At 36.0% G+C, this 23,926-nt stretch overlaps 8 protein-coding genes across 19 annotated transcripts; 3 read left to right on the plus strand and 5 right to left on the minus strand.

The window, feature by feature from the left end:
* Window positions 1–413: 413 nt before the first annotated feature.
* On the minus strand, window positions 414–1,698 carry AT3G11165 (uncharacterized protein; the record flags this gene model as incomplete). 2 transcript variants are annotated; one of them, NM_001161133.2, is made up of 6 exons in its annotated part: window positions 414–683; window positions 774–790; window positions 872–939; window positions 1,041–1,136; window positions 1,372–1,477; window positions 1,660–1,698. In NM_001161133.2, 6 exons carry the CDS (start codon window positions 1,696–1,698, stop codon window positions 554–556), a joined length of 456 nt encoding a protein of 151 aa, NP_001154605.1. The 2 variants fall into 2 exon arrangements, with proteins under 2 accessions (NP_001154605.1, NP_001327091.1); NM_001337915.1 differs by lacking the exon at window positions 1,660–1,698 and adding an exon at window positions 1,232–1,289 and having other exon boundaries at window positions 554–683; window positions 1,372–1,499.
* A 446-nt stretch (window positions 1,699–2,144) lies between these two features.
* On the plus strand, window positions 2,145–5,060 carry FAD7 (fatty acid desaturase 7). Its single transcript, NM_111953.3, has 8 exons — window positions 2,145–3,060; window positions 3,361–3,450; window positions 3,532–3,598; window positions 3,689–3,781; window positions 3,861–4,046; window positions 4,140–4,220; window positions 4,324–4,461; window positions 4,543–5,060. The coding sequence occupies exons 1-8, from the start codon at window positions 2,567–2,569 to the stop codon at window positions 4,732–4,734; spliced, it is 1,341 nt and encodes a 446-aa protein (NP_187727.1). The 5' UTR covers window positions 2,145–2,566; the 3' UTR covers window positions 4,735–5,060.
* Window positions 5,061–6,524: 1,464 nt separating this feature from the next.
* On the plus strand, window positions 6,525–9,721 carry AT3G11180 (2-oxoglutarate (2OG) and Fe(II)-dependent oxygenase superfamily protein). 2 transcript variants are annotated; one of them, NM_111954.3, is made up of 5 exons: window positions 6,525–7,231; window positions 7,377–7,624; window positions 8,194–8,524; window positions 9,048–9,337; window positions 9,424–9,721. In NM_111954.3, the coding sequence occupies exons 1-4, from the start codon at window positions 6,857–6,859 to the stop codon at window positions 9,294–9,296; spliced, it is 1,203 nt and encodes a 400-aa protein (NP_187728.1). In that variant the 5' UTR covers window positions 6,525–6,856; the 3' UTR covers window positions 9,297–9,337; window positions 9,424–9,721. The 2 variants fall into 2 exon arrangements, with proteins under 2 accessions (NP_187728.1, NP_001189858.1); NM_001202929.1 differs by having other exon boundaries at window positions 6,812–7,231; window positions 9,048–9,249; window positions 9,424–9,665.
* An 882-nt stretch (window positions 9,722–10,603) lies between these two features.
* AL2 (alfin-like 2) lies at window positions 10,604–13,266 on the minus strand. Of its 2 annotated transcripts, NM_111955.3 has the most exons (5): window positions 12,927–13,266; window positions 12,793–12,825; window positions 12,487–12,709; window positions 11,335–11,458; window positions 10,604–11,255 (listed from the first exon to the last, which is right to left on the minus strand). In NM_111955.3, exons 1-5 carry the CDS (start codon window positions 13,024–13,026, stop codon window positions 10,995–10,997), a joined length of 741 nt encoding a protein of 246 aa, NP_187729.1. In that variant the 5' UTR covers window positions 13,027–13,266; the 3' UTR covers window positions 10,604–10,994. The 2 variants fall into 2 exon arrangements, with proteins under 2 accessions (NP_187729.1, NP_974280.1); NM_202551.1 differs by having other exon boundaries at window positions 10,650–11,255; window positions 12,487–13,160.
* Window positions 13,267–13,270: 4 nt separating this feature from the next.
* AT3G11210 (SGNH hydrolase-type esterase superfamily protein) lies at window positions 13,271–15,987 on the minus strand. Its single transcript, NM_111956.3, has 6 exons — window positions 15,397–15,987; window positions 15,080–15,157; window positions 14,488–14,628; window positions 14,308–14,384; window positions 14,067–14,216; window positions 13,271–13,922 (listed from the first exon to the last, which is right to left on the minus strand). Exons 1-6 carry the CDS (start codon window positions 15,505–15,507, stop codon window positions 13,709–13,711), a joined length of 771 nt encoding a protein of 256 aa, NP_566387.1. The 5' UTR covers window positions 15,508–15,987; the 3' UTR covers window positions 13,271–13,708.
* ELO1 (Paxneb protein-like protein) lies at window positions 15,958–19,055 on the minus strand. 2 transcript variants are annotated; one of them, NM_111957.5, is made up of 9 exons: window positions 18,850–19,055; window positions 18,463–18,645; window positions 18,141–18,367; window positions 17,987–18,050; window positions 17,721–17,868; window positions 17,382–17,460; window positions 17,056–17,215; window positions 16,884–16,975; window positions 15,958–16,599 (listed from the first exon to the last, which is right to left on the minus strand). In NM_111957.5, exons 2-9 carry the CDS (start codon window positions 18,596–18,598, stop codon window positions 16,438–16,440), a joined length of 1,068 nt encoding a protein of 355 aa, NP_566388.2. In that variant the 5' UTR covers window positions 18,599–18,645; window positions 18,850–19,055; the 3' UTR covers window positions 15,958–16,437. The 2 variants fall into 2 exon arrangements, with proteins under 2 accessions (NP_566388.2, NP_001319522.1); NM_001337916.1 differs by having other exon boundaries at window positions 16,139–16,599; window positions 17,584–17,868; window positions 18,850–19,016.
* A 115-nt stretch (window positions 19,056–19,170) lies between these two features.
* Window positions 19,171–21,085, plus strand: AT3G11230 (Yippee family putative zinc-binding protein). 4 transcript variants are annotated; one of them, NM_111958.5, is made up of 6 exons: window positions 19,178–19,283; window positions 19,370–19,485; window positions 20,199–20,242; window positions 20,367–20,475; window positions 20,576–20,631; window positions 20,717–21,085. In NM_111958.5, exons 2-6 carry the CDS (start codon window positions 19,390–19,392, stop codon window positions 20,799–20,801), a joined length of 390 nt encoding a protein of 129 aa, NP_566389.1. In that variant the 5' UTR covers window positions 19,178–19,283; window positions 19,370–19,389; the 3' UTR covers window positions 20,802–21,085. The 4 variants fall into 4 exon arrangements, with proteins under 4 accessions (NP_001078135.1, NP_001327326.1, NP_566389.1 ...); NM_001084666.2 differs by having other exon boundaries at window positions 19,171–19,485; window positions 20,717–21,039; NM_001337918.1 differs by having other exon boundaries at window positions 20,576–21,085.
* Window positions 21,080–23,796, minus strand: ATE2 (arginine-tRNA protein transferase 2). 5 transcript variants are annotated; one of them, NM_111959.3, is made up of 6 exons: window positions 23,556–23,796; window positions 23,378–23,416; window positions 23,054–23,204; window positions 21,848–22,927; window positions 21,476–21,761; window positions 21,091–21,389 (listed from the first exon to the last, which is right to left on the minus strand). In NM_111959.3, the coding sequence occupies exons 1-6, from the start codon at window positions 23,698–23,700 to the stop codon at window positions 21,273–21,275; spliced, it is 1,818 nt and encodes a 605-aa protein (NP_187733.1). In that variant the 5' UTR covers window positions 23,701–23,796; the 3' UTR covers window positions 21,091–21,272. The 5 variants fall into 5 exon arrangements, with proteins under 5 accessions (NP_001326206.1, NP_187733.1, NP_001326208.1 ...); NM_001337921.1 differs by having other exon boundaries at window positions 21,848–23,204; NM_001337920.1 differs by having other exon boundaries at window positions 23,378–23,796.
* Between the last annotated feature and the right edge of the window lie 130 nt (window positions 23,797–23,926).

A 23,926-nucleotide genomic window follows, 5' to 3' on the forward strand; every position in this document is an offset into this window, starting at 1 on the left:
AAATTGTGTGCCTCTAGTTATTTTCTGATATGTTTTTTTTTTTCATTTTTTTTTTGGTAAAAGGTTAAGTTTTATACCATTTTTGATTTTGGACAGAATTACAGAGATTACATGAAACAGATTAAAACAATCTACAGAAGATAAATACAATATTACTACTCAAATTGTTTTGGATCGCTTCTAAGCGTTCAAGACCAAGTTACGAGATGAAACACCGATTCCGAGCTCGCAAAACTTAGAAATTTGCGTGGTTGCCACAGAGCCGAAGCACTGGAATCCTCATCTTAGTTGCCACGAGCTAAACTATTCGAGGGCCGTCCACAAAACCTCGATATAGAAGCCTACAACTTCTCCACAAAACCTCGATATAGAAGTCCACAAAACCACGAGCTAAACTATCTGATTTCTGATATGGTTTTGGTCTGTTTGATTTCACACAACACAAATCAAACATCAGCACAACCATAGATTATAGTATTAAGTTTGTTTCTTTTCCCACAACATCGAACAAAAGACGAAACACAAAGCAACATCACAAGTTCACAATCACAGATTATAATGAGCATGTTCGTTTAGTTACCGCCGGCGGTTGCGTTTTGCCGCAGGTAGTTGCGGCAACTAAACGAACATAAATAGCTGCGTCTGCCGCAGCCGCAGGTAGTTGCGGCGACGAAACGAACAATCTAATTAATTCATTTTGTTCACAAAAAAAAAAAAACTAATTGTCTGCTTTCTTTTCTCGTGGAGTCAATAAAAGGACGAGCCAACTAAACGGATCCTGCTGTACTTCCTGAAAGAGTGAAAACACTTTAGTTTTTAAGAAACAAACAAAAACTCATAAAATCTCCCAAATGTTTATAGAAATCCATACCACTTCGGGAAAACGTTCTCTCAGATCTCTCTCCATCGTTCGAAGATATTCGAATACCTGGATTGTTTCTGGTGGAAACAAAAAAAAAAGATCAAGGATTTGTTTTTTTTCCAATCTCTAATTAAGAAAAAAAAAACTAAAAGAAATTGACGAAATATCTGAACATTACCCAACGCACAGAAAGCATAAAATCCGTTCATTACCGATGGCACAAAATTCTTAAACTCAACGCCGACGTAAACAATTCTTTCGGCTCTTTTCGACCCTTCAAAATCGAAAGAAGAATCACAAATCGAAACCCCATGTTCCGAGAAAATTACACTTGCGAATTTTGATAGATTATGATCAGAAGAACGTTACCTCTGCTACGACGGGGAGAAGAAAAATTACCGCGTGACCTCGTAGAGAAATTTCGGCTCTGTAAAGATTTCGTCTTGTTCAATAGATCGAAAAGAAACCAACACAAAAATGAAAGAAAAAGATATAAATCTTCGATTTACCTGAGCGATTATGGATCTCAGACTGTTGTTGAGTGGCATCATCGGAAATTAGGGTTCGCTCTTCTTTTCTTCTTCGCCTCTTATTTGTGATTTTCTTCTCCCCAAACTGAAAGAAATTCATGCGGAATCAGAGAACGTTACCATGGTGGGATGAAGATGAATTGCGGCACTGTAAAGTTTTAGTCTTGTTCAATAGATTGCACAAAGAAAGTAAACAAACAACAACAAAAAAAAAGACTGTAGAAAAGAAAAAAAAAAAGGATAATCATAACGGAATCTTTAATTTACCAGCGCGATTAAGGACCTCAGATTGTTGTTCGGTGCCATGATCGGATATTAGGGTTCGTTCGCTCTTCTTCTTCTTTGTCTATACGCGATTTGTGAGAATAAAAAAGGTCGGATCTTTTGAGAGTTCTGTAGTTTAATGGGCTTATACTATTGGGCCCTAGCCCAAATGAGCGACACTATTGTTCATTTTGTACAAATCTCTTGGGCTAATTTATTTCAGGCTGACCAACTAATTTGGTCCAACTAGTTGGGTTTGGCATGTTTAATTTCAATTTCCACTTGGTTCAATTTTTATGTTCACCGTCCATGTAACTTGACTAGTAGCATGAGATTTGGTTTGTCCCTATTGAAACAATAGGTATAGGGTGTGAAACATTGAAACGTAATTGACTCAAATTCTCAAATAGGTTTCTTCACCAAACTCCTCTTGTTTTGTCTAACAATCTTATATAGTCACTAAAATAATGTGTATAAATTTTGCTACCGTCATTTAAAAGTTAGTGTCATGAAACATATGCCTCATTATATTTTATTATTTTCGTTCACTTTATTTCAAAGGCTTTAAACTATATGACATCATAACCAAAACAAGAATTAAAACGAGATCAATCAAACCCGTGTTGAAACCTCAACTTGTGTCTAAATTGACCGTCACAAAAAAAAATCTCACATCACACCATCACTAATAAATTTCCTTCTCCTTTCAAGTTGTAGCTAACTTATATAAGACATAAGCGTGCGAACCAGAGACAGAGATAGAAATTGAGAGACGATAAGCAAAGTAGAAAACACAAGTTTCTCTCACACACATTATCTCTTTCTCTATTACCACCACTCATTCATAACAGAAACCCACCAAAAAATAAAAAGAGAGACTTTTCACTCTGGGGAGAGAGCTCAAGTTCTAATGGCGAACTTGGTCTTATCAGAATGTGGTATACGACCTCTCCCCAGAATCTACACAACACCCAGATCCAATTTCCTCTCCAACAACAACAAATTCAGACCATCACTTTCTTCTTCTTCTTACAAAACATCATCATCTCCTCTGTCTTTTGGTCTGAATTCACGAGATGGGTTCACGAGGAATTGGGCGTTGAATGTGAGCACACCATTAACGACACCAATATTTGAGGAGTCTCCATTGGAGGAAGATAATAAACAGAGATTCGATCCAGGTGCGCCTCCTCCGTTCAATTTAGCTGATATTAGAGCAGCTATACCTAAGCATTGTTGGGTTAAGAATCCATGGAAGTCTTTGAGTTATGTCGTCAGAGACGTCGCTATCGTCTTTGCATTGGCTGCTGGAGCTGCTTACCTCAACAATTGGATTGTTTGGCCTCTCTATTGGCTCGCTCAAGGAACCATGTTTTGGGCTCTCTTTGTTCTTGGTCATGACTGGTAAACTTAAAAACCCTAACTTTTTTCTTGTTTTCTCCTCTGCTTTAGTCTCCTTTAGCCTTTGATTTGGTCAACTTTGGATGATTCCAAAGAACCAATCGAACAAATTGGTCTTTATCCATATCTCTTCAAATAGCTTTAGGACATAATTGGTCTCTCAGGTAACAAGCTGTCATTATCATCATACTCATCATGTTGCTAGTAGACCAACCCAATTGGCAACTGTTTGTTGGTTTTGCAACTGTGTAATCTGCTTTGAATTGTGAACAAAATTATTGATTTATGTTGATTACATTGCAGTGGACATGGTAGTTTCTCAAATGATCCGAAGTTGAACAGTGTGGTCGGTCATCTTCTTCATTCCTCAATTCTGGTCCCATACCATGGCTGGTGAGTTTTGCTTTCAGACCATTCTTCTCTAAAACCACTTGCAGAATCTCATCTTCTTCATGTAAAAATATGACTTTGCAGGAGAATTAGTCACAGAACTCACCACCAGAACCATGGACATGTTGAGAATGACGAATCTTGGCATCCTGTAAGTCAAAAACGTATTTTTTTGGTTATCTTGTTTTAGTCCTGTGGTGTTTCTTAGATGCAGTTTTATTAACTGTTTCTGTAACTGCAGATGTCTGAGAAAATCTACAATACTTTGGACAAGCCGACTAGATTCTTTAGATTTACACTGCCTCTCGTGATGCTTGCATACCCTTTCTACTTGGTAAGAACTCCTCTATTTGTTATGGTAACTTAAGCTGCCACACCAAGTAAAAAAGCTCATGTCTATTCTTCTGTTTCAGTGGGCTCGAAGTCCGGGGAAAAAGGGTTCTCATTACCATCCAGACAGTGACTTGTTCCTCCCTAAAGAGAGAAAGGATGTCCTCACTTCTACTGCTTGTTGGACTGCAATGGCTGCTCTGCTTGTTTGTCTCAACTTCACAATCGGTCCAATTCAAATGCTCAAACTTTATGGAATTCCTTACTGGGTAATGCGCCGCTGTTACTCCCCTGTTTCAGCCTGAGCAATTTGTGTATTATTTCCTCTGCCTTACTCAAAAAGGTTTTTATGTCAAATACAGATAAATGTAATGTGGTTGGACTTTGTGACTTACCTGCATCACCATGGTCATGAAGATAAGCTTCCTTGGTACCGTGGCAAGGTAAAATACATATTCTCTGCTTCCACTGTTCTTTGACTACATCGCTCTTTCTTTTAAGGTTAAAGCCAACTGGTGTGTAAATCTCATGATTCTCCCAAAACAGGAGTGGAGTTACCTGAGAGGAGGACTTACAACATTGGATCGTGACTACGGATTGATCAATAACATCCATCATGATATTGGAACTCATGTGATACATCATCTTTTCCCGCAGATCCCACATTATCATCTAGTAGAAGCAGTAAGTAAATTGAAAGTAAAGACTGTTTGTGTTTTTGGTGTTCATGCTAGTTTCCCTGACTCTTGCTCCACTGTTATGCAGACAGAAGCAGCTAAACCAGTATTAGGGAAGTATTACAGGGAGCCTGATAAGTCTGGACCGTTGCCATTACATTTACTGGAAATTCTAGCGAAAAGTATAAAAGAAGATCATTACGTGAGCGACGAAGGAGAAGTTGTATACTATAAAGCAGATCCAAATCTCTATGGAGAGGTCAAAGTAAGAGCAGATTGAAATGAAGCAGGCTTGAGATTGAAGTTTTTTCTATTTCAGACCAGCTGATTTTTTGCTTACTGTATCAATTTATTGTGTCACCCACCAGAGAGTTAGTATCTCTGAATACGATCGATCAGATGGAAACAACAAATTTGTTTGCGATACTGAAGCTATATATACCATACATTGCATTATCTTAGATACATTTAAATTCTAGCAAAAAGTATAAAAGAAGATCATTACGTGAGCGACGAAGGAGATGTTGTATATATACTACAAATTAAGCAGATCCAAATCTCTATGTTTCCGATACTGAAGCTTTATACTAATAAAATATACATTGCAATATATATTATTTTAGATTCATCCTTCTGAAGGTTTATATACCAATAATTTTAGGGTATAATTAAGAAAATAGTTTTCTACTTTTTTCACATTTAAAATCAATCATAGTTATTCTTCCTAACCTCACTAAATTTGTTTGATTAATTAACTTAAAAATGGGATTTAAATAAGTATTTGTTACACAATATGTAGTTGGATAGTATCCACATGTGCCTTCCAAATTCAGTGAACCATGTTTCTATTATTGGGAAGTCGTCGGCCTTCTATTTAGATGGTCAACGGACCATTTACTAATACAAGTTTTGCCCATAATATATTTAAATCGACTCTCCTTCGGAATTTTTACATTTAAATTGTTTAAAAGCTCTACTTGAATAATCCAACATACAATAATCTTGAACTAATTTTTTTTTTTAATAATGTAGTTATTAGAATTATAAACGAAAAGTGTTTGATTGGTATGTTGAATATAAGCGTACGCCTAATTTGCTATTGCATGACACATAAATAATCATCTTTTAACACTCTTGAATTTTTAAAAATTATAATTGCGATTCTCAAATTTAGTCATAAATTCAGTTAACTATCATCGCTAAGTGGCATAAATAATGTAGTTAGATAGTCACCGTCCGTTGCTAATACAGAATAAAAGTCACCGTCCAATTACACATACGTATGTAAGGAAATTATACATAACTTAATTTTATAGAGATGGAACTGGTGAGTGCTACGTTTTATATTAGTACAGTACTATGTCTAGAAATATGTCTACTTTTGTAATATTTTACTCAAAAGAGAGACGATTGAAGAAAATAGATAATTACAAGTTACAGCCATTGTTACTCTCTTCTTACAAGAACTATGCATACAGTTTATTTCACCATCTATTGAACTATATAATTTCATATTATTGCCTTTATAGAATTGTACAATTCCAAAGAGCATCCTCTTCCTTGCGTAGGTTATCATTTTGAACTATTAAGAGCACTTTGATAACTGAAGTAAGTTAGAAATCACTTTACATGTAGTAAAGTATCAATAAAATTAGTGCAATTCTGAGATAAGGAAGTTAAAGTTAAATATTATTTTAAAATGTTGAAGTCGTCAGATTCTTTTAGTATATATCTCAAGGCATTAAATATTTCAAGGTTGAGTACGTCGTTAAGCTACCCAAACATTCTCAAACAGAAGAAAATCATACCGATCTTAATTTATATTGTTAGGGTTAAAACATCTACGAACTTTCACAGCTAATAACAAAAAAATGAACTCCACGTGATAGCTAAAATTATTTGTAAGGAAGCTACAAAACTTTTCATTGCAAAATGCTTCGTAGTTTTCACATTTGGAATTATTATCAAATACATCCACGTCATTTTCAATCTTTTTTACCACGTATCAGAAAAAACATTTTTTATCACGTTTTCTTGAACTAACAAGCAACAAACTTTAATCGTATGGACTCTATTCGACTTCCTCATCGGTTACAAACTTACAATTACGGATTCCTACATACGTTACGATTTTCTTCAGTTACTTATTACAAAGGAAGATAATTAATATTTTCGATTCACGAGAATAGTCTGAAACATGTCGGTCCGAGTTTGATTTTATTTGTGTATGATAGTTAATATTCACAATTCATTTATTTATGTTAATCCAAATCTTGTTCCCTTTCTCTCTCTCTTTCTCTCCCTCTAACCATATAAACCAACTATATATAACAGCACTTCACAACTTCTCATGAACAAGTAGAAAAAAAAGAGCAAGACTAATAAGCCATATAAGAGACAACATGAACAACCTAGACGAGATCAAGATCGAGAGCAAGACCTGCCTCAACGATCAAGAACAAGAAGTCAAAATAGACAACATGCACATGAGCGACCAAGACAAGAACAAGATCGAAATCAAGAACAAGAGTGGCCTCGGCGAAAAGTGGCCAGAACCCATCGTCCGAGTCCAATCTCTAGCCGAGAGCAACCTCACTAGTCTCCCTGACCGTTACATCAAGCCGCCGTCTCAACGCCCTCAAACCACCATCATCGACCACCAACCGGAAGTAGCTGACATAAATATACCGATCATAGACCTAGACAGTCTATTCTCTGGCAATGAAGACGACAAGAAGAGGATATCCGAGGCATGCCGTGAATGGGGATTCTTCCAGGTAAGAATGGCACTGGAAGATAAAAATAGTCACGTTTAATTATTTTTAGACATGCATTTTTAGTATGACAAATTATTAGTCTAGAAACATGTAGTCTATAAAAATTTAGATTTGGTTCGGTTGACATCTAGAGTTCTATTTTCAGGTAATCAACCATGGCGTGAAGCCGGAGCTGATGGACGCAGCTAGAGAAACTTGGAAGAGCTTCTTTAATTTGCCTGTTGAAGCCAAAGAAGTTTACTCAAACTCCCCAAGAACCTATGAAGGATATGGAAGCAGATTGGGTGTGGAAAAAGGAGCCATTCTTGATTGGAATGATTATTACTATCTCCATTTTCTTCCTCTTGCCTTGAAGGATTTCAACAAATGGCCTTCTTTACCTTCCAACATTAGGTAATTAACTAAGTCTCTAATTCTTATGTCTTTATGAGTTTTATTTGATAATTAATTAACGAATTAGTTTTGGGTTCCATTATTCCTATGAGTTTTGGGAAATTGAGAATTTATAGCTAGTATAATTGTAATCCGATCATTTTATAGGGAAGCTTGAGACTGAAGTCAGCAACTAGTTTCAGTTGTTCTTTATTTTCTTTTTCTATATAAAGAAGACCAAAACTATGATTCTGGTCTTTAATAAATAATTTAGAAATAAATCAATATAAAAGAAAATTGATTCATGTGTTGTTATGTTGATTGGCAATCATGTTAATTACATAATATATCACCATGTTGGTTATTTTTTCTAATTTACAAACAATTTATAGTATTTTAAATGTGCACTTCATCAAATCAAATTAACGTATTTCCAAGAAAGAGTTGAATATTTTAATTGAAACTAACCTTCTTGTTAAATTTATCTACATTTGAACAAAAGATTATGTTTTCCTAAATATTAATATATAACAGAAACATTCAATATATTTGTATAATATGCTTATTTCTACTTCTTAAAATGGATATAGAGAAATGAATGATGAGTACGGTAAGGAACTAGTGAAGCTAGGTGGGAGACTAATGACGATCTTATCGTCAAATTTGGGGCTAAGAGCAGAACAACTTCAAGAAGCATTTGGTGGAGAAGACGTTGGTGCATGTTTGAGGGTTAATTATTACCCAAAGTGCCCTCAACCGGAGCTTGCCCTCGGCCTCTCCCCTCATTCTGATCCCGGCGGCATGACCATCCTCTTGCCGGACGATCAAGTCGTCGGCCTTCAGGTCCGTCACGGTGACACGTGGATCACTGTCAATCCTCTCCGCCACGCTTTTATCGTCAATATCGGCGATCAAATTCAGGTAACCTCTTAAATTTTTTCTTTTTTTCTTTTCCTTTTTACGTTATATACTTACATGAAAATGTTGACATAAAAGGTAAAACACTAATAATTGTCATGATATAGTTGGTACTGAACTACTGATAGAGGATCATATTCCTTAGTTGTAGTTCCACGTTTTAGACATGACTTAGAATAGCGATAAAAGACTAACCGTTTCAACTTCAGGCCAAAATTTTAAATAATAAAACTACTAAGTTTTTCCAAAAAATGATTTATGTCATTTTCGTAGCGTCAAGCCATCAAAATGATTTGATTTTATACAAGACTAAATTAAATATAAATAAAATGCAGAAATATATTTTGTGGTTTTAACTTTTAGAGTACCATCGTAGACAATAATCATGTTGCAAAAGACAAATTGTCCGAAAGTGCATGCACAAATTGAGTATTATTAACGTTTAATGAAGTACAATATATGTTAGTCATGCAATAGATGCAATTTTCAATACTAACGTATATGTTTCTCTTGTGAAAACCGGCAGATACTAAGCAATTCGAAATACAAGAGCGTGGAACATCGAGTGATAGTGAATTCGGAAAAAGAAAGGGTTTCACTAGCATTCTTCTATAACCCTAAGAGTGACATTCCGATCCAACCAATGCAACAACTTGTCACCTCTACGATGCCTCCCTTGTATCCTCCCATGACCTTTGATCAATATAGACTCTTCATTAGAACGCAAGGTCCACGTGGAAAATCCCACGTTGAGTCTCATATATCTCCTCGTTAATTGATATCTACTTCATAAAATGTCTGATAAATAGAATAATTGTAAGCCTTCTTGTTTATATATGCAGCTCAATTACTAGTGAGTGCATCTATATACATTAATCTCTTTTATGTGCTATATACTGAAGGATACCGAAGCTATGGAAGCTTAAAGAACTACCTAGAGATTCCAAAAGATTGGTGAAGAATGAAGATATATATACATATATATTGAGATCAAAGTGAATCGACTAAAGACCGAGAACTATCAAACATTTGTTTAAGTTAAATTACTTTGTAGTCACCCTTGTAGTGAATTATATATGTTTATAATTAGTTCTTTTAGGTTCTATTGTATTTCTATTATGCAAAATCAATATCCGTGATTTATGTTGAAGCATGTCTATCAATAATTATGCCTCCTCTATCTCTATGATTAGTAACATTAATAATGGAGCTTATCGGTGCTAGTCTTTTCTGTATTGATTGAGCAACTAATCTATTAGACAATTTAATTTTCTTAAGAAAAATTAGTATTGACAAACAAAATGACGGACATGTGAACGCAATAAATATCTAGTATCTAAAGATGGTAGTATGGTACACATATTAGATTAAGTAATGTATATAAAAAGGATAATTCGTGTTGACCATGTATTACAGAATCTTGTTAGATCCGATTTAAGTTCTTTATCATATATAGTTGGGGACTTGGGGGAGCTTGTAAGTAACGTTTACGAAGAAGATTGGACGGATATCACTTTGAATACCCAAAACTAAGATTTTTGTATTGTGAATTTGTGATCTTCATGCTGGCTTTACTTGGGATCGCCCTTCTTGATATTACATACATGCATGATCACATTTATAAATTGATTTGTATTGATTTTGAATATTGATCATTGTTATTATTATTATCATCAACATGCATTAATTAGCACAAACCAAAACACTAGGCTACAAATCATTATCGTCGAATAAATATTCAGTCGATGAGTTTAAAATTTAGTTAAATTCAGTCGATTGTCAACTATTAACATTTCATGAATTTCTTATTGAGTATGATGCTAAATAAATAGTATTTTTTTTTTTAAAAAATAAAAATATTTGATTATTGTCGCAAATTTGATTGAAAAATTTAGATTTGGATTTAGAGATGATTTGTGACAATCTTGATGGTTAATTATAAAACTTACCAATTCTAAGGCTTGCGATCACATTTACTTGCCCTTTAGAACTTGGAAAACATGTTGGCTCTTTACAATTCCGGCCAAATGAGAAGACTATCACTTTGACATATCACATAATATTGGATAATAATATTCTTTAAAATTATGAAAAACAATATCTTAAGACAGATAAAAGACCTAACAGAAGATTAAAAACATATTTGTTCAAAATTCGGTTCGAAGCTTAAAGATTTGACTAAGTCTAACATATACAAACCCCATGACACAACACAATTGATGACACAACCCAGTTTTTTTTTTTTTAATATGAATAATAATAATATTATTCAAACAGTTTGCTACTCTCTCCCTCAACTTCTTGAAATCCCTTTCTTGAGATCTAAAGAGAGAGTTTTGTATGCTTTAAAATTAAGAAGGTTAAAGAAAAAAAGAGAAGAAAAGAAAAAAAGTTGATTAACATATTGATTAAAACATGAGAACCAGAGTCTCTCTGAGAGATCATCATCATCATCATCATCAATTGATCAGCATCACTGTCTTCCTTTCTTTGCACAGCAAGGCGGGCATTTATACTGCTTGATGCTCTCTGCTTTAGCCGGAGTTATCTTGACGCATTTTCCATGGTACCAACGTTCACAAACATCACAGCAAATCCAGAACTCCTCATTTGTGTAATGACCTCCACAGCTTCCACAGAGAGTGTCTCCATGCTCGTCTTCTTCTTCCTCCTCCTCATAGCTCTCTTCCATTAGTTTCGGTGTTGAGCTCTTTGTCTGCCCGTCTATTGATCTCTGCTAATTACGATTTTTGATTTCAAAGAGGGAAACCAGATAACAAAAAAGAAGAAAGGAGGCTCCTTATTTTGTGTACCTTAGTGCCATTTCTGGATTTGCTTCCTGAGTCCGAGCTTGGCTTGTTGTCTTTCATGGCTTTCCTACCAGTCACTACATCGAAGAGAGTTGGGAGATCGTTGATCAGACTGAATAACCGCTTCCTGCAAATCAAAAGAATAATATAACTCCATGAGTGGACAACACATTGAAAAAGGCAGCTAAGATAAGCTAAGAACTAGATTAGCAAGCGAAAGTGAGGAAAAACGAACCAGAATCTTCATATCAGTACAACACACAATTGTGATGTTTTATCTAGCATTATTTGTTTGCAGCTCTGTCGGGTTAAATTCTCTATCCTTGGAAATGCATCTTACGAAATGCTTTTTACTAGTCTAGTGTAAATAAGATAGAGGACTAAAATGGTAGAGGATCACTTTAGAGACTTGTTAATGGTATAGTGAAACTACTGGTTGAGAAAACAAAGTCCAGTTTCTTGCACCTTTAATTGAAACCTATCTAAATGCCAACAACTACTTCTCTCTTGAAGAACAATGAAACAGATAATAACCAAAATAACATTGTTTTCTAGAATATATGACAGACAGACAGTAAAATGATCTCATTAGTACTAATCAAATAGCAATTTTTTTTGTCAAAATTTAACTTTCACAAAACCTTTGTCAGTAAAGTTCTTTGGATTCCATAGTTACTAAGATGGGTGTTCAGATGTAACAATGAAATGGTGAAATTCAGCACATGCGACCACAGAATATCCGTTTTCAGATTTCATAGAATAGCAAATACCAGGCTTTTAAAATTAGGGAGGATAATCAAGTTTCAAGTTTAGCCATTACAATATCCAAAAGAGCTGAGAAAAAGTTTAGACAGATGAAGTCATGCAACAAACAATACTCCATAGATATGAATGACGAATAGCGAAAAAAACAAAACAAAACAAAACTCATTTCACGCAAATTCAAAGACAATCTCATTCCAAACGAACTCCATCATCATCACAAAGTTTCAATTTTTACTTCACATGAGAAGAGCCAGGATGGAAAACAACTATGGGGTTTCATGTAAGAACAACACAGAATCCATTGAAATCAAGTAAAAGTTGGAGACATGGCTTAAGAAAACACAAAACAATGAGAATGCAGAATCAAAATGTTGGGAAAAAGAGAAATACCTCTCATTGCGATTAAGACGGGCTCCAAAGTAGAAAGAAACAGAGAGCAACCAACAATCACTGTGAACAGCAACAAGAGAAAGCCAATCTTTCCTCTGCATACCATCTCTAGCGAAATTGATACCAAGAGCAGGCTCAGGTAGCTCCGGAGGCACTTCCTCTGCTGGTAGATTCACTTCCCATGACTCATTAGGGTGTCCGTACAAACACAAATTCTCCTTTTCTATAACCACAAACACCCAAAAATTGAAATCAAATCTCAATAAAACACATAAAAGGGTATCTAAAAGTCGAAATCTTTCATACCCGGATCGCATTGAGAGTAAAAATCATCAACATCTGGAAAAAATCACAAAAACGAACAAGTTAAAGGACGAATCCAAAGGCATTACGAAGAAATCTGGGAAATTTAGAGAAAGAGAGAGAGAGAGGATTTAGACCTTTAGTGAGAGCACGAAGAAGAGCGGCACGACGAGCGGAATAATCTTTGAAGATCTCTTCAACGGTGCGAGGGTTAGAGGAAACGGCTGCGGCGGCCATATCTCTACAGATTTTTATAAGATTTATAGATCAGTACTAGTTGACAAGGATCGATGTCTGTATCAATGGTTTTTGAGACCCGATGCGTTCGGGCATGAAGAGAGAGAGAACAATAGATATGGAAGGAGATGGAGAGAAGCAGACGGAACAAGAAGGAGAAGAAAAATAAGAGAGAGAGAGAAAATAAAAACTTTATTTTTATTTTTGGGAGTTTGGTTGCGTCAGCGAAAAGGTTTGGTAGTAGACGAAGATGCGTCGCTTTTTAGGTAAATGGCATTTTAGTTGGGCCCTTAAGTGTTAGGTTTTAGGCCCAAATAAGTCCAATCTCCTAAGCGACTTTTTTGTTATCGGCCCAAATTTAGTTACTTTGTGATTTTACCTTCAAAACACTAAACCCCTGTCTGGAGGAGTGTTATGTGATGAGTTTCAGACATTTGTTAATGTCTGTAAAATGTAAACAAGAAAAAAAGAAATTACTTGAACACAAACTTGGTGTGTTTCTGTGATTTAAGATTTAGATAAGTATAAACTTTAAAATGGTAACGTTTTTCGAGCGAAACTGAATCAGATTATAGCAGAGACACTTGTAATGTAAACAATCTAAAGCAAAGCTTTATCACATTAAGACAGTGAATTATGTGAAGATAGGGTCTTGTTGTTGTTGTTGTGTGTGTTGAAATGTTTAGTCCCATTGTTCTTCCCAGAAATAAGTCCATTCTGAAGAATTTACTGTCTGTTTGCCATCTGCTGATACAAGATCATAAGGAGAGTCATCTGCGAATTCTGTTGGCATTGATTTCCAGTGAAGTGATGGATGCCATTCCGCTTCTTTAACCACTCTTAGTATCTCTCCCGCTACTATTTTGCTTCCTTGTGCTGACAAATGAATCCCGTCTCTGTAACAAACCAGACTATACCGTTAAAACATTTCAATGAACATCGTCGATACTCCATTCCCGGTTATCGCATTTGGAAACTCTGAGAAAGTCATATATATCAAAGGTCTCTCTATATTTCTTCAGAACTCAAAAAATACTTACGTGAAGCAAACAGTTTTCCAGTCATCTGCTTTCTGAAAAGTAGAGAAGAGATCAACTACTTCTAGGCCGAGTTCTTGGCACAGCTCTACACAAGCATCTGAATAAGTCTTGCAGAGGTCGTTTGTGCGGATTACCTCGCTCAAGTATGGGCTTGTGAGAGAAAAAGAAGCACATCTATATTAATAAGGCCGGAGAGAATAAGGAGAAACAGAGAGATAGTGAAGAAATTCAGGGAAGTTACCTTTGGTTCTGGCGAACTTTAGCCTCATCCACTGGAGGAGAACTAAGAAATATGATTCGGGTGAAGTCTGAAAGGCTCTGAAACAGAAAATAGAGGAAGAAATTAGCACTTGAAATGGCTTTTAAACGTGACTGACAGGAGATAAATAATAAATCTAACAATTATAAAGGAAGTATAAACCTGAAGATGAAGAGCGATCTTCTTCATGTTATCAACATATTCAGTAAGTGGTACATGAGGTCCTAGTCCAGACGAGTGAGGCGCCATTGAGTCGTTTCCTCCAAAATAGACAATGACCAGAGAAGGTTGTACTGCAGCATCCTGCATCCGTAACAAGTTGCAATTTTTAGGCGACAAAGTGGAAGAAAACAGAAGCTTTGAATATGATGGTTTTCTACAAAGTTAAGCTCATTCTACCAAATTTTTTTTATAATGGGTAAGAGAAAACAGCTTGAGATATCAAGAAAACTCGGATGAAACAGATTATGCTTAAACAGAGACATCTCCCTTGAAACAGATGCAGAGTCTTGTATGCTAAATCAAAGACTATGCAACTAAAATAGCCACTTGTGTAATCCTTTTGGGGTACATTTTGAACTAGTAAAATAATGTTCACAAAGAATTCTTACTAGGTCAAATGATAAGCACACATCAACCTATACGGACTAATATAAAGACCTATAAAACGCTGAATCTTTATCATAATCTAGTATTGAAGAAACTAATAGTCTAAAGAGAGAAGAAGCAAAAAAAAAGGGAGTTGAAAGAGTACCTTGGGGAACACTTGGTCGACAACTTCCAAAGCACGAGAAGAGTTCCATCCATAATATCCTCGCAGAATGATGTCGGCCTATACACATAACATCCAAATGGAGAAATAACATTATGGTTCGCATAATACACGCTTACAATCGTAAAACAAAAGACGAATTTCAATGAACAAATGTATAGTTAGGGAAAATAATAAATAATACAGAGTAATTAGAATAAGCGATCTACTTGTAGAATCAACGCTCTAGTAATCTAACCAAGGATGAATATCGAATCCAGAAGCCACAGAGAGAGAGAGATTGATGAATCTGACGATACCTTACGAGCGTAGACCTCGGAAAGAATGGCGCCCCAACCACCATGGCCAAAGCTCATCTGAACAATGGAAGATCCAAACAAAACGATCTGAGGCCGCGCGGGTCCAACCATTGTCTCCTTCCTAACCTCTCTGTTCCTCTGTTTCAGAGCTGAAGACAGGCCGTTCTTTCTCCCACCGCAAAAGCTAATCGTCCGGTGAAGATGAACAAACCTGAGCGATCCTCTCTCTCACTCTTTGTCGTAAGGTGCGAGATTAAATGCATGAACGTCTCGTTTTTTCTTCTTGTTTTTTGATTATTATAACAGACAAATAAAAGAAGAAAAAAACAATAAAAAAACAAACAAAACAAAACCTTTTGTTATATCATCACGTGCATTACTGTTATTTCCTTTTTTAAGGATTTGTTTCTCATACTAGTTTTCTCTTTTTGTTTCTCAAAGTATTTTTTACTTGAAATGCTCTCTACCAAAAAGTAAAATGATGAGAAATCTTTTCTTTCTTTTTCAATATATATGAAAATCTTAGTTTAAGAATGAATATCTCTTGTATAAGCTTTGGAAAGAAACAAAGTCAAGAAGAATAGGGTACTAAATAAAGAGATTGGGTAGAGAGAGAGATTTATGAGCAATAATTCAAATGATATGGTCGTTGGTTGGTAAGTAAAGGAACACTGAATTAAAGGAGCACCAAATATAGATCAACCATATTTTTGAACTCTTCATTCAATGTCTCACCTTCTTTCTTTATATGTTATATATATGGATGGTTCAACAAATAACCACGTGAACATGTTGAAGTGATTACATTGAACGTTTAGTAACTAGCATCTATCATTGGTCATAGTTTCATAAGAGTATATATAATACAGAAATGAAATAAATTTCATTATAAAAACAAAACATATTGCTGTCAAAACTGTTTTTAAGACCAAAGACTATAATAATAATGTAACTGCTCAGGTTAGTGAGTGAACTTAGAGAACTCAATGGAGAGGGAAAAAAAAAAACTAAGAAGAAGAAAAGAAAGACTAACTCAGCAACTCAAAAATCTAGTGCTCCGGATTTGGATGAGCAGCTACCAGATGTGCCATACGATGTTCCACTGGACCCGTCTACAGGGGCTTGATTCAGACACTCTAGAGCCAAGAATCTTCTCTTCTTCAAGCTCATTGAGAAGGTTTTTGCCTCAAGAATTACAGGCACCTGTTCCATTAAACAATTCAGATCAAACCAGTGGTTTAGGACCATAGTGAATCCATTTTTTCAACGGTTTCTAAGCAAGTTCATGTCATTCTCATCAAAAGAGAGAAAAATGGATTAGATGGGGATTTCTGGATAAGTTGTTCAGTAGACATTTTGAATTTCATCAGACTTTTATCCATTGAATATGTTTTTTTGACTTGGCAAAATACAAAGGGGTTCTTGCTTACAGGTTTCAGGGTAATAATATCCCTATATAAATTGAGAATTACACAATTTGTAAATACCTGTGTGTTGATACGAGCAACCTTGTGTATGTTGAGGAATCCATTTATATCCTTGTAGCCAGTGAGGAGTTTCTCCAATTCCTTGTCACCATCTGGAAAAAAAGGCAAGGATACTTGTCAAGAAACAACTATGATAATCTATTTATGAATAAGAAAATCAGGGAAAGCAAACCTGGGATTGCTTTGATAGAGAGCAAGGTATCTGCCATATGCTGCAGTCTTTTAGAGGAAGATGGGGAGAGCAGGGAAGGCGGGAAAGTAACAATGGCTACCGCATTTGAAACCATAAGCATACTTTTCAGCAATCTTATGAATGAGAGCATGTCTGATTCCTGTGTTGATAGAAACAAAATGTCAAAAAATCAACAATATAATACATAACGACGTGATACTGGTACAAGCTTCAGCTATCATTAACTATAGAGTCAAGAGAATTTTCGTTAGAAAGCATTGTTGACTTGATATAGGCTAAAAGTTCCAGAAAACTCTCCTAATTACCTTTTCAGAATACTCACACAGGGGAGAGCAAAAAGACTGGATTGCGATGCGGCCAATAGATGCAATGTTACTGCTGTTTCTGTGGGAAACAATACACAGGTTCTTAAGAAAAAAAGGACAATCTACTTAACAAAGCCAGTAAATAAGAGAAGAATTTGAACAATAACTGACTCAGTAACAAACTAAAACAATATAAACAAACTGAGCTTGGAAGTATAAGAGAGATGTAAAAAGAATTGAGCTTGAGCAGAATTTGCTGCATAGGTATGACCAACAAAATTTATTGATTCGAAACTAGAGCGAGTAATTGAGATCAAATAAGAAAGGATGCCACACAACCTTGGAAATTTTGATAAAAACGTAGCACAGTGGTCCTGAGCAATGGAAAGATCTGAAGAGTCTAACAGACTGACACAATCTATGGGCCGTCCGCTCAGAAATTGCCTCTCCAAGGGCTTTCTCATATCAAAGTCATTGGAGTAATCATCTGATCCAGAATAGGTAAAGAGGATTATGTTTCCAAAGAATGATATCTAACTTACTAGTAGCTCAATTTATTCTTGAATGATATGCAAATGAATATATAACCGCACTAACTAAATTACCAATAGCATTCTTCTGGTTTTCCAAATACTTCCGATACTGCCAAGCAATCCTCAAGCTCTCTCCCTACAGAATTGACAAAAGTGCACACTACCCAATTTTTAACTAGCCAGGAAAAAGGCAAACAGAACGAAGGTACAGACAAGAAAGTAGCACCTGATCAGGGTCGGGCGCAGTAGGCTTATCCTCTTTGGATGATGCAGGATGCGGCAAAGTACCAAGAAACCCTTTTGGATCTTTTGAAGGACTAGCATAAAGAAGTGGTTGATTGTTAACAAGCCCCTGAGACATGTAAGTTCTTAACAGATCCATATGATGCGGTGCTTCAGGATCTTCCATTACCATTACTAAGCTTCCCAAAGGATACCCACCACCTAGTATCCCTGGAAAAGTAATAAAATACAAACCTTTTAGCCCCAAAACCAGACTCTCTTATCCTCATGAGACTTGATGTGTAAATAAAAAGGAGAAAGCTCACTGTCAAGATCACGAATCCCTGACGATATAAAAGCTGTGCCATTAGGACCACTTTTGAGACCAGGAATTTGAGGCGATGACACAACTGATATGTTGCGAGAGAAGCTGCTACTACTACGAACGTTTGGTGCAGCCATAACCGAATTAAGTAATCACACACGGAACTCAGCTCCAGGTTCAAAATCTAGAAAATCCCAAACCAAAAAAAAACAAACAATCAATAATCCGTTACTAAATTCCTCTATACCCACAATGAATTCACTACTTTCTATTCATTCAGACATTTCATCGAACAACTGTCACGCAGCTGAAACTAAAATCGTCGACTAACAATATAGCTAAAGATTCATATTGATGGGAAACCTAGAGGCTATAAATCAAATATTACCAGCTATTTTCTAAGTAACAGAAAGAGAAAACTCAAAGGCTTCGTCTTTGCTACACGTTTGTGAAGATGGTCTCAGAAGTAGGAATCTTTTCTCGCACCAATTCAGGTGCTCTTTGTCGTCTCCGGCGACTAACTTGGACGAAGCAGAAGGAACCCAGAAAAGGTTTTTGCTTTTTAGTCCAATAGAGACTCTTGCTCGTCTAGAGGGTTTAATATGCAAAAGATTTTTCGTAATTCGCATAAAAAATTAAGTTCCGTATATTCCAAGGCCATCCATGACTTTTTGTCAGGTCCACGTTACTACAAGGAAAAATAAAGGTGAGGACTTTATTTTTGTAATATCGTCAAAGAACACTTTATATGATTTTTCTCTATTTTAAAGTTTCTTCCTTTTTCATCTAAAAATCGGCAGAAAATCCTAACTCCAGTCTTGCGTAATTAATGATCGTCTTCCCTTTTATCACACACTCTTTTATTATTTTGCTCAGCAAAAGATTTGATTTTTTTTTTGCTTTTATAGATTCTGGGAATAGTTTAGAGATGGGGAGATTGTTCTTGGTGAATTTGGAAGGCAAGTCTTACAGTTGTAAGCACTGCAAGACCAATCTTGCTCTCTGTGATGATGTCGTCTCTAAGGTTTGAATCTGAGCTAAATCTTAATTTGGGTTATTGGGATTTATCTCCTCTGATGATCATATCATCATTTGGGGTCTCTTTTCACTAGGATTGTGTTTTGAAAATTGCATAAATTAGATGATCTAATTTGATTGCCAAAATCATATACTTTTTGATGATATCTGGAATCTGGATGATCATGGATACATTAATCATGATCAGTTAAAAAAAGGAGCTAGAATTGGGGATATACTGACTGTTCTGCATTCTCATTAGATCAACTTATGCTTCAAACATTGTTAGACTCTTTCTCAGTGATACTGGATTGCGATTAGATGCTAAATGCAATCGATTAGTCTAAGTGCTTATGGTTCAGACATTGTAAGACTCTTTCTCCTCTTGTAATGGTGAAAAGATTTGCAATGTCTCTTAGTATTTGTGGCATATAGAAGATACTAAAGACATTCCTGCATTCTCTTTCCGTATAGTGATATAATTGGTGGTTAAGCTGTGTTAGATGCTGCTATATGCAATCGATTAGTGCTTATGGTTCACTTCAATACATTGGAACACTCTCTCCTCATTTGATTTGGAGTGTGTGGTGTTTCTTGCTTTTTTTACATGGCTCCACAATTTCATTTTGTTATGAATCTCTTCTACTTGGCTTCACAATGTCTTAGTATTGTGGCATATGCAAGATACTGACAACATCTTGTTTGTCTATTTGTTTACAGTCTTTTCAGTCCCGACATGGGAAAGCTTACCTCTTCAGTAAGGTGTAAGTTTTCTTCTCCAAGTTTGATTTGGTGTTTTTTGCTAGCCAGATTTGAAGAAACCCGAAGATCCTTTTGATGGATAGGACGAGCTATGCATTTTCATCAGTTATGGATTTGTGTGAACAGAGTGAATGTGTATGCTGGCAAGAAAGAAGATAGGATGATGATGACGGGAATGCATACGGTGGTCGATATTTACTGTGTCAAATGCGGCTCTTATGTTGGATGGAAATATGTATGAAAACATCAAAATGTTTATTCTTATTCTTCCTCTCTTGGTCTTCTGCATTCGGCTCTTGCTTGCTAATCTAATCTAACCAATTATTGTTGTTCAGGAGTTTGCTTTTGAGAAGAATCAAAAGTACAAGGAAGGAAAATCTGTTCTCGAAAGGTTAATACCCGATTAATCATAACCGCTGATGTATCTTCTTTGACAGAGATACTTGAGATGATGCATTTGTTCATATTCTTGACAGGTACAAGGTCTGGGGTCCAGATGGGAACAATTATTGGGTGGCTCAAGAAGTTGAAGCCGGAGACAGCGATACTGATGATGCTTGATTCTCATCATTCATATCTGATTTGTACATTCCCTCCAACTCTTTCATTTTTCTTTATTCTTTTTCCTCATTTTGTAAACCATCTATCTTACATTAGAACAGCTTCCGAGACCAATTGTTTGGTCATTGCTGCAACTACTTTGGACACATAAGTTAAAGATCTCATTATCTTATTTGCAGCCTAAGTTTAGTTTGTTTCCAGAGTTCTTTACTTCATGAACAGGTACAGAGTTTAATTATACTAACACTCTCTGTTTTACGCGGTTTGGTTCAATTTGATTTGAGCAAAATGGGAAATTAAAACTTTATTTATCCGAGAGAATAATATTATGGGAAAAATGTAACAATTATAGATTATATATTTTTTTGGGTATCATGTGATCAAAATAAGGAGACACATGACAACACTAATATTGTTAATAATGTTGCAAAATGCTTTCAACTGGCTTGAGTTAAGCACTTAAGCTTAATGTTACCGGAGTTCATACACCATTATCTCCGATAGCTCGGCCCCAACAACTTTCCTGTAACTAACCAACATCGATTCGAGTTGTTTCTGAACCACTGGATTCTTGAACCGCGGTATATCCTTCAAGTACAATTTTTACAAAGATTGAGAATTTGATTATCTGGAAAGAAAACAGGAGAGAGCAATGATAGTGATACTGATAGTACCTTGTATCGAAGTCGAGGTCCATTAAGACTGATAAGGATATTGGTAATGTCACTCCGGTTTCTGCTACTGCTAGAGTCTGAGTCTGAGTCTTCATCAGAGTTATACATTTCATCATCATCATCATTTGTATCCCCTTGTTCCATGTCTTCATGTTCACTCGTAGATTCCAATAGGGTTTCAGAAGCTTGAGGTGATGATGATGATGAAGAAACCTTACTGATATTGGACAAGACGGAATAAGGCTTTTTATCAAGCAGAGGCTTGGCTACTTCGAATGGAACCCATCTGAGAACAAAATACAAGAGAATCAGTTATATGCTCTCCACAACTAACAAGAATTTGATCTTAGTTTTGTGGTTTAAGGAACTTACTGGTACCGGAGAGGGCATAGAAGCTCAGACGGACGATAGGCTGCTTTATATCTCATCTTGTTACAGGAATGTATGTAATAGCCAAGATAGTAATACTCAAGAGTAGAGCAATGAGCTTGGTTCTGTTTTACCCAATCGATTTCTTGCAGGGCTGAGTAGTTTCCAAGAGACAAGGATGCGAAATCCGGATCCCAGAACAGGTATTTACTAGACAAACATTTAGGAAGAATATCAATCACCCCAACAGCAATTAGACGGTCATCAACTCGGTATTGTTGATGGAAAGAACCAAAGCCACAAAGAGGAATCTTTTCTTCATCATCATAACCTGAAGAAGGAACTTCAGTGAGCGGAGTGTCTACCAAAAACCGTTTGTATGAAGTTTCTGAGATGCTCTCCGGCTTATCATTATGCACTTTCATTTGATACCGTTTGTATAATTCATATTCCTCTGGTTCAAAACTCGACCTTTTCAAGTGCATCTCCAGCTTCCGCTTTCTTGCATGAAGCTTGTTCGAAGAAGACTTTATTGTTGTAGCACATAGGCTTTCTTCACCTTCATTTCTATCTGAGGAAGTAACTTGGGTAGCTGAAAGGAAGTTGATATGACCCTTGGAGACCTTAACAGAAAAACCAGTAAACTCTCCAACCTTATTCATTGCACTTAACAACTTCTCAGAAACAGCCTCTGGTGATAATCTGTTTTCTTCTACGTTTTTGCCTTTCTCCAATGTCTGTGTGTGTTTCATAGCAGCTACTATTGGAAAAGCAATGTTGCTGGTGTATAAGAGGTCTTCTGACCCTTCAGCTAGTTTCTTCCTTTTAGCAGAAAAAACTTTCTTTACTGAAGCTTTGGGAATCTGAACATTAGAAGGAAACTCACCACTCTGTATGCATTTTTGTACCGCATTATCAATTTGTTCAGACAAATCTTTCATGATTGGTTCCAGTTCATTGTTTTTTTCTCTTTTAGCAGCTCCAAGTGATTTTTTCACTGACACTGAAACTTCACGGGAGAAAGAGACATCTTGATCTTCTGTCTGCTCACTCGGCTTCGCATCTAGTTCACCATCCAAAAACCTTTGTACACAACATCACAGAAACAGTTCAACCAGAAATTTTAAAGGTAAGAGGAAAGGTTTTATGACATAACTGAAAAAAAGATCTTGGTACAGTTTCCATATGCATCCACAGAGATGCATATACCTTTCTATTCTTCTACGCACTCGCTGCTGCTCCTTAGAAGGGACAAAATCACTTGCTTTCAAGCGGATTGTATAAGAAGGGCAACAAGTCTTCTCCATCTCAGGTTTGTAAAGATAGCAGCCAGATCGTCTCCATCCACTGTCAAGAAGAGCTTTTAAAAAAAAAAAAAAAAACCCAAAGAATACATCAAAAATGATAACTAAGATCAGAAAAGAGAATCAAAATGTTGAATGAAGAACTTCAAATCAAAGAAGCAAAAATTCAAACTTTGTGTTTACACATAATCAAACATATTAATAAGAACATGAGATTGATGTAACAAACCTTGATAGTCATTAACGGTGAGTCTCTCTGTCCATAAACCTGCAATGGAAATCATTCACATTCCCAAATCGGAAAATCTTTTTATTTGACTTATACGATAGTCAGATCAATTCAACGACAAACTATACAGAAGATTCACGAACTAATAAAACGATATTTCAAAGGCAATGCAACGAACCGTGAGAAATACTAAAGCGGGTAGAAGATTTACAGTAACCGCAAGTTGATTTATTTCGTCCACAATCAGCGACTATACTCTCTCCGCCGATGCCACCACGGCTGCTACTCGCCTCGTTCTTCGTCTTCGCTTTCTTCGACGACATGATCGGAGAGAATCCACAACGATGAGAATCATGGTGAGCTCTTCCCGGTGAAGAAGAAGGAGAAGAAGCTCCTGATCAACGCCTTGTAGTTTTTACCAAAATGAACGACACGAAGTTTTCTTCTAACATTAAAAAAACGTCACGCGTGTTATCTTGTCAATTTGGGCCTAATTTTAGTTAAAGCCCAATTCCCATCAAAGTAAACAAGAGCCGTCAGATCACAAAT

This window comes from Arabidopsis thaliana, chromosome 3, assembly GCF_000001735.4.
Source record: "Arabidopsis thaliana chromosome 3, partial sequence".
Taxonomy (NCBI): domain Eukaryota; kingdom Viridiplantae; phylum Streptophyta; class Magnoliopsida; order Brassicales; family Brassicaceae; genus Arabidopsis; species Arabidopsis thaliana.

Excerpts from the sequence above, each read along its gene's own strand:
- FAD7 (NM_111953.3), top strand. The coding sequence starts at position 2,567 with ATGGCGAACTTGGTCTTATCAGAATGTGGTATACGACCTCTCCCCAGA. Across the intron at positions 3,451-3,531 it reads CTGGTCCCATACCATGGCTG|GAGAATTAGTCACAGAACTC; the intron begins GTGAGTTTTGCT and ends ATGACTTTGCAG. Across the intron at positions 3,782-3,860 it reads TTGCATACCCTTTCTACTTG|TGGGCTCGAAGTCCGGGGAA; the intron begins GTAAGAACTCCT and ends CTTCTGTTTCAG.
- AT3G11180 (NM_001202929.1), top strand. The coding sequence starts at position 6,857 with ATGAACAACCTAGACGAGATCAAGATCGAGAGCAAGACCTGCCTCAAC. Across the intron at positions 7,625-8,193 it reads TCTTTACCTTCCAACATTAG|AGAAATGAATGATGAGTACG; the intron begins GTAATTAACTAA and ends AAATGGATATAG. Across the intron at positions 8,525-9,047 it reads ATATCGGCGATCAAATTCAG|ATACTAAGCAATTCGAAATA; the intron begins GTAACCTCTTAA and ends GAAAACCGGCAG.
- AL2 (NM_111955.3), bottom strand. The coding sequence starts at position 13,026 with ATGGCCGCCGCAGCCGTTTCCTCTAACCCTCGCACCGTTGAAGAGATC. Across the intron at positions 12,710-12,792 it reads TTACTCTCAATGCGATCCGG|AAAAGGAGAATTTGTGTTTG; the intron begins GTATGAAAGATT and ends TTGTGGTTATAG. Across the intron at positions 11,256-11,334 it reads AATCCAGAAATGGCACTAAG|AGATCAATAGACGGGCAGAC; the intron begins GTACACAAAATA and ends CGTAATTAGCAG.
- AT3G11210 (NM_111956.3), bottom strand. The coding sequence starts at position 15,507 with ATGGTTGGACCCGCGCGGCCTCAGATCGTTTTGTTTGGATCTTCCATT. Across the intron at positions 14,385-14,487 it reads AGATCGCTCTTCATCTTCAG|AGCCTTTCAGACTTCACCCG; the intron begins GTTTATACTTCC and ends TTTCTGTTTCAG. Across the intron at positions 13,923-14,066 it reads TGGAAAACTGTTTGCTTCAC|AGACGGGATTCATTTGTCAG; the intron begins GTAAGTATTTTT and ends GGTTTGTTACAG.
- ELO1 (NM_111957.5), bottom strand. The coding sequence starts at position 18,598 with ATGGCTGCACCAAACGTTCGTAGTAGTAGCAGCTTCTCTCGCAACATA. Across the intron at positions 17,461-17,720 it reads TTTTTATCAAAATTTCCAAG|AAACAGCAGTAACATTGCAT; the intron begins GTTGTGTGGCAT and ends TGTTTCCCACAG. Across the intron at positions 17,216-17,381 it reads TGTGTGAGTATTCTGAAAAG|GAATCAGACATGCTCTCATT; the intron begins GTAATTAGGAGA and ends CTATCAACACAG.
- AT3G11230 (NM_001084666.2), top strand. The coding sequence starts at position 19,291 with ATGATCGTCTTCCCTTTTATCACACACTCTTTTATTATTTTGCTCAGC. Across the intron at positions 19,486-20,198 it reads GTGATGATGTCGTCTCTAAG|TCTTTTCAGTCCCGACATGG; the intron begins GTTTGAATCTGA and ends ATTTGTTTACAG. Across the intron at positions 20,476-20,575 it reads CTTATGTTGGATGGAAATAT|GAGTTTGCTTTTGAGAAGAA; the intron begins GTATGAAAACAT and ends ATTGTTGTTCAG.
- ATE2 (NM_111959.3), bottom strand. The coding sequence starts at position 23,700 with ATGTCGTCGAAGAAAGCGAAGACGAAGAACGAGGCGAGTAGCAGCCGT. Across the intron at positions 22,928-23,053 it reads GTGCGTAGAAGAATAGAAAG|GTTTTTGGATGGTGAACTAG; the intron begins GTATATGCATCT and ends TTGTGTACAAAG. Across the intron at positions 21,762-21,847 it reads CTATGCCCTCTCCGGTACCA|ATGGGTTCCATTCGAAGTAG; the intron begins GTAAGTTCCTTA and ends TTTTGTTCTCAG.